This window comes from Rhea pennata, chromosome 1 (assembly GCF_028389875.1).
Source record: "Rhea pennata isolate bPtePen1 chromosome 1, bPtePen1.pri, whole genome shotgun sequence".
In the NCBI taxonomy this organism is placed as follows: Eukaryota; Metazoa; Chordata; class Aves; order Rheiformes; family Rheidae; genus Rhea; species Rhea pennata.
The window spans coordinates 101986059-101998672 of NC_084663.1; the positions used below are offsets into that span (position 1 = coordinate 101986059).

The 12614-nt window shown below is 42.2% G+C and overlaps 1 protein-coding gene across 1 annotated transcript in view; it reads left to right on the forward strand.

Moving 5' to 3' along the window:
• Positions 1-12002, forward strand: part of CRYBG3 (crystallin beta-gamma domain containing 3) — a 94102-nt gene extending 82100 nt beyond the window's left edge. The window contains exons 18-22 of the mRNA XM_062574267.1: positions 2194-2333; positions 5428-5551; positions 7771-7929; positions 8512-8671; positions 10084-12002. Coding sequence (XP_062430251.1) covers positions 2194-2333; positions 5428-5551; positions 7771-7929; positions 8512-8671; positions 10084-10172 — 672 coding nt within the window. The 3' untranslated portion in view covers positions 10173-12002. The remainder of the gene's footprint in view (positions 1-2193; positions 2334-5427; positions 5552-7770; positions 7930-8511; positions 8672-10083) is intronic.
• Positions 12003-12614: the final 612 nt, after the last annotated feature.

A 12614-nucleotide genomic window follows, 5' to 3' on the forward strand; every position in this document is an offset into this window, starting at 1 on the left:
GTTGGTAGTTTCCATGGAGCTGTGAAAAAAAAATGGAGAAAAAAAGCCAGGCTAAGTCGCTGCTGTCAGCTGTTGGTGAAAATGGTATAAAGTGAGTGATCGGCTTATTCCTCTATATATGGTTATGGAAATACGAGAGCTTCAGTGCTTGAGATGGCAGCACGTTTTCTTTTTCTGTGCTTCACTCCTGCGCCGAGATCAGTGGAGCCCTTCTGAGGTGGTATTGGTCCTTGTGCCTGCGGCAGATGCCAAGCGCTGCCTGCAGCTTGCCAACAGGCCGCAACTCCAAACCACCTCACTGGGTTCTCTGAGCCCCCTAAGTTCAACTGACCTCAACCTCAGCAGGCCTTGGGTCGACTTAGTTGGCTCCACCACCTTGCTGTCCTGACTTGGTTTCTAAATGGATGTACCAGCTCCCTGTCTCTAATGGATTTTGTTGGATATTGCAATGGCAAGATAAATTTTAGCCTTTGATAACAGTGTCTATCTACAAAGATGTCAGAGGGTATTCCTTGTGTTTACTACTTCAGTTGTGAAAATTTTCCCTTTTGGACACACTCTGGTCTCTGCTCCGGTGAAGGAGCGGAGTAGGAGTAGGAGTAGAAGGAGTACCAGGGGAGCAGGCTTCTTGTAGACCAGAGTGTGATGAGACTGCCAAGCTGGGCACAGCAACCTGAGAAGTAGCTGCCTGCGCTAGGTCTGCTGGGCTAGATTTCAGAGTAACCCTTTAAACCCGCACCATAAATTTGACCTGTGTCACCCAGCAGAAGGCACATGGGAAGACCAGGTGTTCAAAGATAAGGAAGTTATGAGTTTTAATCTCTTTCTGTTTTGTAAGATTGTTTTTTTAGGAGTCTAATGGGCTTTTCAAAATCTCTCCAAGTAGATGATCCCAAATTCTTCTTTAAAATGTCTCAGCAAGCTCCCTGTTCGTGGACTGACACTGTCCCTGCCCCAGGTAGCAGAGAACTTGTCTGAGGCAGGATTTCAACAGCCAGTGACATACCGAGTGCACTGGGTCAGTGCCAGTAAATTTGTAAGTCTTGAATCACAACCGAGCTCTTCAGAGGCGCTTCACTACAATACGGGTGCCTCTTCAAACATGAAATAATGACTCAGTGCTTATGCTGACTGTAATTAAAGATTTTGTTCCATTTGTGCTTTTTTCACCTGAGGGCCTATCTTTGCTGCAAAAGCAAGCGATGGGCTACCTGCGTAAGGATAACATCTAAGAAAAACGCAGAGGTGACTTCCCCCGAGAGGCTGCTAACTGAAGCAGTTAGTCGGACCTGTTACCTCTTCCTTTTACCAGCTCTATCCAGATCCAAATACCAGTGCTTGCAATTTTGGTTATGATACTTCCCTTATGATTTTTGCGTTAAAAATGCTGAAAAACTGTACAAGTTTTCTTTGTACAGCCTTTTTTTTTGCATGGCCTTTTGGTAGTTAAATGTATTCCCTTGTGCTTTTTGGTCCATCTTACAGCTGTACTACACTTCTTCGCTTCCATGTAAACTGATCTCATTTGGTATCACAGGAAATGGCTCAGCTGTATAGGAAGACGTTAAGTTAAAAATATTGCAATTCCACATCACATTGAAGTGGTTACTAATTGTGCTAATTTTTCAGGATTATCAGAAGAAAAATAAGAAGTTCTGTTACAAGCATTCAGAATTTTATAGTTGTATTCTGAGTTTTTTAACTTTTTCCAGTTTGCAGATTCCTAAGATTTTTCCACCAGACCACCGACAGCTTATTTAAGTCTTCAGACTACAGACTTGTAGTTTGCCTCATTATTTTAGAAGCAATCTGCAGATCATGCTGAAAACTGCTGCTGTAACCTATTCTGCAAGTAAATAAATAGACCGGATTTTTTAAAAGTGAGCAAAGCCCTAATGATACAGTCAAGCTCATAGAGAGACTTTCCAAATGCATGCAGGCATCTCTCTGCACCTTTAAACAACTCAGTGCCTGACTAGTGCCAGCAGACACTATACTCCAGTGACAAAGCCACTGATAAATCCAGTATGTCTCAGCTATATGTAAAAATAAATAAATAAATAAATAAAAGGTATTTTTTTAAGCATGAAGCAAACAGGCAAATGCGAGTATCAAACCAGACAACTGCAGTTAGACTGTTTGGGAATAAGATAAAATAAAAAATTGCTTTTTTTTTTTCTCCCTTCCCACCAGGTTTTTGCTGAACCCTCCATCAGTCTGTTTGCTCTGGAAAGCTGCGCGGGCAGAGAGCTGCACTTCAGCGAACCCGTCAGCTCTGTTCTGCACGAGGAGCTTCATTTTTACGCTCAGTCCGTATGGGTGAGAAGTGGATTGTAAGTATGGAAGGAGTATTCCTGTCATATCTGCATTACAGGAGCAAATACTCAGCATGTGTTTTCTCTCAGTTGCTGCTTTTTTTTCATAAGCTGTGTTTTACACTGTAACTTTTATTTTGAAACAATATGAAATTCTAAAATGGTGAGGGAAATGATTGCTAGACCCATTTCTGTAGCAGGATCTGAGATGAACACAGGTACACTGTGGGCAGAGAGTGTATTTTTCCCTGTGTAGGAATCATCCTTTTATCCCTGTACACTAGTGAACATTAAGGCCTGTTGTTCTAGCCAGGAACCAGAAGTAAACCAGTTTCAACTGCTGACTCACACAGATGGCTAGATTAAACTTGGGCTACTTTAATTAGCTGGCTGTAAAATACCAGCTCTAAACTGCAGTGATTTAGCATGAACCACTGCAGTGGTTCAGCAAAGCTTCTTGTGCTCTTTGGCTGCCACCGAGGCAGTGACTGCTGAGAGGAGCTCGGGGTGGATCAGGCAGCTGGCGCAGGAATTTGCATCTCTTATTAGTTTAACCCCTCCGTGACTGTGCATAAAGAGTCAGACTTTTCTGTGCAAACCATCCTAGGTCTGCAGAAGTGACCTGGTAACCTCCTCCCATCTCCCCCTTTTGCCTTTTGGAGAAAGTCCCGCGTACTCTGTCCTGGCCAAGTCTCCAAGCGTCCGCTTAGACAGAGCACTTGCAGCGTCTCATCTTGCAGCCGAGACTGCCTGGAAACTGCTGCTCTTCAGAAGTGACGCACATTTCCTGTTTGTTTTTATCGGTTTCCCAGCTTTCTCCCCACATTCCCATACAGAAGGCTATAATTTTCTTGAGAGCTCTTCAAGGATGACCCAAAACCATGCAAAGTTTGAATTACTTGCCTACTTGAGTGTAGGCAATCCGCTACTTACATATATGCCTGGTTTTTATGATGTCTTTTTCAAATGCTACTTCTCAGTTGCCACCTAACAGCTGAGCCCTCGCTGGGGGTAGGTGCGATACCGCTGCTGAGCTCTCCCCTGACTAGCTGCAGTTAGTGCAAAGCCTAACGCAGGTGACACTCCAGAGCTCTGGGCACTGTCGTCTTTCCCTAACTTCACACAAGCGTTTTCTCGAAAGGTAGGCTAAGAATCTTTTTTTCATTATTATTTTTTTAAGCACAGTCTGTGGCTAGTAACTTAGCTGTAGGCCTGTGGTGACTGTAACCTCCTCCGTACCGCTTTGCCCATCCGCCCTTCCTGAGCGGAGACTCTGAACAGAGACGACCTGCTGCTGCCGTCTTTGAGGTGCCCCCGCCGACGGCGGCGAGCAGCTGCGGCTTGAGGCCGACAGCAGCGCGTGCACGTTTCCCGCGCGACCTCTGCTAGTTTTGGAGGCGGGAAAACCATCTTTGAGAGAAACGAGTGACGTTTCTCGTGGGAACGCCACGGTGCCGGGGTGGAGCGAGAGGCTGCTCGGCCGGGGCGGTCTCGGAGCTCTGCAATGTTCCCCGGGAGAGAGATCTGCACGTCCTGCCTTCCCTTGCTCCAAAAAGGGGGAACCTAAACATTGAGGGGGTGAGTGACAGGCCAGTGTGGGACGTCCTAGAAGGGTTGATTTGCCTTCCCTGTGATCCAGTTCAGGGAGGCAGATTTAGAGGTTTCTTGGCTCCTCGTCCCAAAGCCGTTTGCGTGCTGCCGCGCGTAGGTACGAGGTAGGGGCCGGTGAGCTGGCTGACCGCTGCCATCAGAAACGGCACAGGGCTGGACTGCGGCTTGGCAAAGGCGGCCTGCGGGCTGAGGTGCCCCACCACCCCCAGCACCCAACGCTGTGACTGCTCCTGGGTCCGCCTGAGCCGACCCAGAGCTGGTCTCCCGGCCGGGAGCAGCTCACACGAGCTTCAGGTGGTTATTATTGCTGTCACAGCCCTTCCTCTCTCTCCTGGCTGTTTCCTATGGAGTTCTGCTTTGGCGACAGAAATTGCATTTCAGACATGACTGATGCTAATGCTGAATTGTCAGTGACTTTGCAGAAGGTGTTGCAAAAAAAAAAAAAAAAAAAAAAAAAAAAAAGTGTTAGCGTTATAAGGAACACAGTATAATGGTCGTCGTGCTGACGAGAATGTCCCCCTTATCCCCTTTATCTAGGAGTAAGGGACTTGATTTGGAGCAGCAGTGAAACAACCTCCTTAAGAGGCAGTTCACTGTTGGCAGCCTCTGTGGAGTCCTGAGCAAGGATGTCCGACTGTTCCTCCAAATCACACCCAAAGGGGAAAGTAAATTACAGGCTCCTACGAGTGCTCTTTGTGGATGTTTTCTCATCGACTTAAATACTGCAGCCATCCCTCCCGTTCTTGGCAGCTGACCTGTAAAACAGGTAATCTGGGGAAAACAGTATTTGCTCTGTGCTCAGATGAGGTAATGCGTCAGGATTCGGAGTCTGTCAACAACGTCCTATTGATACAAACAAAACCTGTCTGTGATCCTGGGGCCGCCTTTGTAAGCAGAAACACAGTGTCTGCAGAGCAGATGCGTAATAACAAGGGAGCTGCTTGTACTGGTGTTTTAACTCCACATTAATGATTTCAGAGAAACGATTTATGGTCCAGATACGCTCACTACAGGAAAGTCTGTTACAGTGATTTATAGTTTGTTGGAGTTTGCATTTTCAGACAACTGGAATAGCTTTTTGTAGCTTCATTTAGCTGTAACGAAATAAAACATTGGACAAGAACCCTTTTTGCCCTCTGAAAATTAAAATGTACAACTGTGAAAAGCTTGCAAACTTCCTACTTTTCTTGATGCATGCCCAGTGCAACCTGCACTATTCCCGTCTGGGTTCATGCGGACAGAGGTTTTCATCTTTGTGGGGAAAGTTTGGGGGAAACTAAAACATTTGCAAGTTTAAGGTACACAACAGAAAACTGATCTTATTTTAGAAGGAAACAGTTAAATCACTAAAATTAGTGGCATTTGGGGTACTGTAAAACCCATTTAATATGTCACTGCCATGGAGAGTTTGGGGACTTTTAAGAGTATGGCACTACAAACCTGTGGTTCAGTTTTGCTATAGCTACCATGTGGTCTTTCATGTTGTGTTTCCTGTCTCCAGGTGGATTGCATATGAAGGATGTCATTTTTTAGGAAAGCAGATTCTATTGCAGCCCGGTGAGATTTCAAACTGGAATGAGTACAGTGGCTGGAAAGTAATTGGTTCCCTTCGTCCTATAAAACAGGTACTGTAAGAAAGTGTACAAGTTTTTTATTATTATTATTTTTATTGAGAGGTTAGTGCACAGGTATCAGTTCTACTACTAAGGAAGCAGTATTATTCTCCTTAAATCAGGCCAAATGGTGACAGCCAGAGGGACCTACTGCAAGATTACTAAAGCAGAGAACTCCTCTATTGGCAGTTACTGAGATCTGTATTAGGCTCCTAAAGGGTAATAATTGCTGGTTACCTGGAGACAAGTTCTGTTTTTCCAAGTGGTTCAATAGCATGTTCTGTAGATGCTCTATTTTTATGTTTTTGCCCTAAAACAATAATAGGAAACCAATTCTGTATTGGCTTGTTTTGTAATTAGCATAAATGAAAGCAAAACCAAGTTTTACTGAGCTGCAGCCTGGATTTCGAAAAGAAGCAAAAGCTTATGCAGTCCCATCAGGTTTTTCCCTCTCTGTCTCACCCCAGCTAACACCAATTGCCACCTAATTCAAAGATTTTGGTCTCACAAACCCAAAATGCTTAGGAATTTTGTGAAAGGTGGCCACCAGAATGAGGCAAGACTGAGCCAAATGCCCTTCGCTGAAGGAAGGGCAGGTATTAATCTGCCTCTCTGCTTATCCAAGATGCATCAGGTAGTCAGCACCACACACAAGCTCCAAAGTAAGTAAGTGCCGCACGCGTTGCTGCGTGCCCAGGATGGCGGACAGCCGAGTGTGTTTAGGGAATGCAAGCAGTAACGCCACAGGAAGAGTTTTTCATGAGCTCTGCTGCTCACAGACAACTTGTTTTCACTTAGTGAGGACTGCAGCCTTATTTTTAAACACAAGATTCATCTGAGGAAACGTTGCAGTGAACCAAAATGTCAGCAGTAGTTAGACTAACACGCTTCCTCCCCTCCCTTGAAAAGTAAAGGCATTTTTTTAAATGATTGGTTAATCCAAAAAGGTGGAATCAGTAGCAAGCGAGGGATCCCATTTTGGTTCTGGTTTTGTAAATAATAATGAAAATGGTTTATGCTGATCTTAAGAACAGAATTCTTTCTTCAACCAACAATCTGAAGAGCTTTTCTATTCGGTAGCTTCCTTTCTTACAGTGTGAGTAGTATTTGAAATAGTACTTCAGATACTTTCCTTGCGTTTTTGGCGTTTGGCATTTGTGTGTTGTTGTTTTTGATTTTGTTTCTTTAAATTCTCCACTGAAGAAGGCTTTCTTGAGTTTGTACAGTCAGCTAGCTCTGCTTGTCTCTGTTGTGGGTGTGTACGTTCTTCTTTTTGAAACTGGAGTAATATTGCAAAAATGCACCACTTTGATAATATATTTCCTCCTCCCCCCCATTATAAATTATATTAAAAAAAAAAGTCAGGTCTGCCAATGTAATAAGTAGTGCAAGAAAAAGTGAAACAGTTCAAAGTAATGCACAATGAGAAACAACAGTTTGCTGAGTGACTTTAAAAGTAGCATCCTCTCATTGTAAAGTCCTTATATGCTGTACTCAGTTAACTACATGCACTGCTTTACAGATGTGCCGTGGGAGAGAGGCTTTATTGTCTCTTAACTTAGAATATGAAAAAAGTTTTTATATGAAAAAAGGGAGGTTCGGAGCTCTGGAAGACAAATTATGCTGGAGCTGGGGGTGGGGGAGGAGGGAGAGAGAAGGAGGGAACTGCCCTTTTCTCACTGTCCTTTAGTAGTGCCGAAATTGCTCATAATTGAATAATGGAGCAAAAGCTGAAATCCTGGGGTGCTTTGAGTGACCAAGGTAAGCAGGGATGACAAGTCAGTGCCGTATTTTTTGTGTATGTATGTTCAAAAGCAAAGGTTTAACTTCCCTGACGTGTCTGGTTAACAGGGCTGAAGTTGCTGGACATGTGACCCAGTAGGTTCTGTGTCCCAAGAATAAAAAGCTTGTACAGTAGTGCCCACTTATGGGCCTTGGAGTGAGTGGAACATATTGAACATATTGGCATTGGCCTATCACAGGACAGATGTTCTATTTACATTCTATGTACATAAAAACACTAAAAAAAAACTCTGCAATCTAGCTGTATGTGAAAGTAAGTACCTCCCGCTGCTTTATATGCACATTCATTCCTGCCAAAACCACTGTGACATCCTTATCTGTAACTTCCAAAGTGAAAGCTTTGGAAAACTGATATACAACGGAGAGGAGGAATTCTACCCACTTCCATAATGTGTGCGCTGTAACCGTCTTCCTTCACGCTATTTCAGCCAGCCGTGTACCTCAGAGTCAAGAACCGAGCTCAAGGGAAATATCTGACAGTTGCTGGAAGCCGAGCAGATATAAGAGCAACATCAGTGTGCGTGTCCCCATACAACGGCAAGAACACTCAGATCTGGCACTACTGTCGTGGACTCTTCAAATCTAAGGTGAGCTTCCGCATGCTGGAACTGGGTTATATTACTGGCTCTCCTTTCACCTTTACTTTTTTTGCCTTTTGCCATATGCTAGCCTTAACACCAGGATAGCTTCTGGCCTCTCCCATGCATTTTTGAACCAAACCTCTTATAACCTAGATTCTCGTATTGTTTAGAGACAGATTTGATCTGTCTGCTTTGGCAAGCCTGACACCGTTTTCACAGTGAATAATGAGATTAATGTTCCTAAAAGTAGGCAGCTGTTTTGTCTTTGTAAAGTCTTAAGTTAAGAAAGTTTGTTAGCTCTAGAGTTTGGGATTTCTGTAAAAAGTAATATGCTAAGAAAGGCTGTGGGTGATTTTGCATAATGCTGCCCTATTACATTCTGTTATTAATATCAAAAAAGCGATCGCTTAATATTAAGAAATATCCACACTAACAAACACTACCTTCTGTGACTGAGCAACTAGTCCCTCGCTGAATTACCAGCCGCTGCACGATTCCTTTGATGTGTTCGGTGCCTGAAACAGAAAGTAGTCAGACACAAAATGGGCTTTGTGGCCCTGATGTCACAGCTTCCTTCCTGTTTCTTAGGCTAATGATGCCTGCCTGGATGTCATCGGTGGCAGAGATGTGCCTGGGGCCAAAGTCGCACTCTGGGCAGAACACAGGAAGGACAGGCAAAAGTGGAGACTCAATGAGGATGGAACCATCAGTTCATACCTCAGCAACCAACTGGTGCTTGATATTAAAGGTATTAAAAAAAAAAAAAAAACCCTTACATATTCTACATGCGTTTTTGATTGATTGTGACCAGGTGCAGTCTTCCTGCTCTTTTGTACTTTCACTAACTCCTGCTTTTCCTATTAGGTTTATATTGAGTATCTTGACAGTGGGACAAGAGACAAGTGGGTACAGAAAACCTTACTCTTTATAACTGATCCCAGAGGTTCATTTTGATAACTGGTTTTACTCCAGGGAGTTCAGTAATGCTGATGAGAAGAAACAGCATAGGTGTGGCTCAAAGAGAGACCTGCTCACTCCGTAAGGCTTTCAGGCTAGTTACAATTCTGTGTGCCCAACTCCTAGAGCTGCTTGCCTGTCTTGGGAGAGCCACCTCAGTGAAGAAAACGATTTGTTTCAAGCCCCACCGGTAGGTTTTTATCACTAGGGGAAGGCAGTGGAACAATGATTGTGTACGTAGTTGGTGATGAGATTGGCGCCTCCATGCTGGTGCCTACTCAGAAGCAAGGCCTAAGTAAGTGAATTAAGTGATAGCCCAGCCCCTTCTGCAGGGCTTACAGTCCAGGGTAACAGCACATCCCACACCTGAAGACAGCAGCATTTACACTGAATGTCCTACCGGCCATTACACATAGGATCTTTGCAACCAAAACTTACTGATCAAGTCTCAGCCCAGAATGTTAAACTAAGAGAACATTTCTCGCTTCTGGAGCTAAGGAGTTAAACCATCATTACTAATTCATAAATATTTAGTACAAACCCATTAAATGCAGAGTGAAATCCCAACTGGTAATATTGATGGCAAGTCTTAAAATATCAGAAAGTTAGTTTACTGCAAAATTTGATGCTAAAGGCTGGAGCGGGAAGGTACAACCTGATGATAAATGTGGTGGATTTTTGTCTTTATGGCTAGGAATGGACTGTCCTTTCTATGCTAAATGTATCCAAAGGAGAGAGAATTTATTTTAAGGATTTCACAAGTTTGCAGGCAAAACATGCATCTTGTGTGCTATACCAAATTATCCCATGGCTCTGTGTACTCTTCCTGTAGCACTATGTATGTGCCTTAAAAATCCACATACATAGCAAGAGGTCAGGACCTGCCAAACTACTACTTTAGTAGTGCTGCTTCTGTGCACAAAAGTGCATTTGAGGACTCCACCTTGTCATATCCTCTGCTGCCTAACTAATGGAAGAATCTTGTCTCTCTTTGGCTGTAGGTCAGAGTCATCAGGGGCTAAGCTAACAATTAACAGTCTGAATGAACAGACAAATGAACAGAGGGTTTAAGTGCAGACATGGGCCCTTCCCTGATAGGATTTTCAGCTGATTTGCTTGCTCAGTTACACTTTAAGATAAAATACACTTTCCTGAGCATTTGTTTTTAGACATGTTGCCTTGACAAGTTTGTTTTGTTTTAAGGAGGAAATTGTTATGACAAGAATCACATCATTATGAATCACCCCATAGAGGATGAACATTCACAGAAGTGGGATATTGAAATACTGTGAGTGAAACCCACCACACAGACTTGGGAAGGTGACCTTAAGTGGATTATTACCATTTGGAGAAAAAGAACTACTGAAGTCACATACCACTGGAACCTTAAACAGCAAATCCTCTCTCCTCTCCTTCAAGCCAAGCACTGATTCCTAAAACAACTGAAATTTGCACAAATCTGGAGGAGAAGTTGATTAAAGTCTTCCACAGAGACTGCACTCTGATCTGATTCTTTAGAGGCCACTCCTATGAAATTCACTATTACTGTTCATCAAAGTATTAAAAAGTAAATGCGTAAGACTGGACAAGAAACTTTGCAGGACGTGAACTGCGAAATAATACGGGAAGGGTGCTTCAGAAATGTTGCCTTTACCTTCCTCTCCAAAGCTGATGGAAACTTGCTGAAGAATGAATGCACTAATGAGGTTGAGTTGGACTGTTTTATGTCCCAAGTAAAACTATTTAGCCTCCAGAAGATTCTGAATCTCAAATCATCTCTCTTGCTGAAGTGCAGTTTATTTTGTTCATAAAAACAACTTTGAACTGGAATTCTCAGCTCAGTGAGCAAGACGGAACAGGATGAAAAGCATAACTTTTCTACCTTCCTACTATTATTACTGGTAAAATTACCTTCATTTGTTTTAACAGTACCAAATTTCTGGATTCAGGAACTTATTTTGCTGACCCGTGGGCTGTTTCCAACCTATGAAATTGTGGGCAGGTTGTCTCTAAAGATAAGCTTTAACATACAGCCATACGTTCACATATCAAAAGAGAATAAACTATTCTGTATCAGGTTAGATTTCTGTAAGGGCTAGCTAAGTTTAGCGCAGTAACACTTTACTCACTGTAGCTGTATTTTGCTTGATGTATATAAATTAATGTAATCCTTCACAAAATAATTCACCATAGCATATATTTTCAGAGGTGCTAACAGCTTGCATTCCAACACTTGCTTGCTATCAGAGGAACCATGTACTGCATGCTAAGTTCACCCTCATCAGCAACATGTACGTCTTAACCTTTGGATGAGGAAATAGACTAAGGAAGTCCTTGGTATGGTGGTGATTTCCTCAATTTCAATACTATGCAAGCATCCTACTAGCTAAGCTCTGAGAGAGAAAAATACTTTATTGGACTTTAAATGTTGCAGGCTTAAAAGGCCTGCACCCCTCTCAATACTGACAAATAACAGAATACAGTTACGTGGAGACAGTTGTAGGGCTGTGAACACCTGAAGTCCCTGAGATCATTTAATTTCAGTGTCATTGATTTAGTCTACTTCACTGACTACGTAATATTATCTTTCCTTATTTGTATTTTCAGGGTATGTCTGTATCTCTAATTATTTAAAGAGTTTAGATTAGCTAAAGACAAAGATACTATTTTAGTTTCCAAAAGCTATTCCACTTGTGCATTCAAGCAGGTTCATCCTTAGAAGAAAAAAAAAAAGAGTTTGCCACAAAAGTTAAACAACATATGGATGTCTATTTTTGTATGAAATGGAGTTCTATATAGTACTATTTAAAAAAAAAAACCTACCTACTTGCACTTACTATTTTGCATTCTAAGATTATAGCTGTTCAGTAACATATATTCAAATGTATATATTTTTCCAACTAGAGCACTTGTTTAGCTCTTTCTGTGTTCTACATGATTTTTGCTTTCCATATGCAATTTCAAAAGCATGTGTAAAAAGCTCCCGCTGCTTAAACAAAGATTGACTAAATCATACTTGGTGCATCAATGTTACATAATGAAGCAGGTTTTTTTTCGTACTGAGAGAGCCTGAATGTAAAATGCAAACGTGTATTTTAATTGTATAAAACTTTTCAGGAAGATTCTTTTGCCTTTTTTTTTTTTTTTTTTTTTTTTTTAAACAACAAACTACCTACAGTAATATTGTTTTAGGCAGATTACTTTCTTTCAAATAGCCCTTTTTTTGTTTAAGTGTATCAAATGACTATCCTGGTATGTATGTTAGCTTTTGACTATTAAAGTCATATTCAAGTATTAAAATAACTGCCCTACTCTCAACAGAATTATTCAAATGAGTGTTGAAGATGCAGACTCTCATTACAGATTTCAATTATTTTCACATTAAAATCAGGTTGGGGTAGGGTAGAGGTTAAATACTATAGACAGCTTATTTTAAGTCTTTCCCTTCTAACTGGAAATGTCAGCACCTAGGAGGAAAGGGAAAGGCTTATTGCATCAGGTAAGAACATGCGGAGCCATTACATAGAGGCTGGTGTTCTCCTAGGCAGCCATCACCACCAGTATGAGGACTTACTCATTCTGTTTAACTCAGCAGCTGCAAGAAAAATACATTTTTTGCTGAGAGCTGTCTGTCTGCTCCTGTACACACCTTTAGCTGACCCCCAAAATTATGTACAGTTGTAAAAGAAAGGGCCACCACAGCATTCATGTTAATACGAGTGATTTTTATCCAT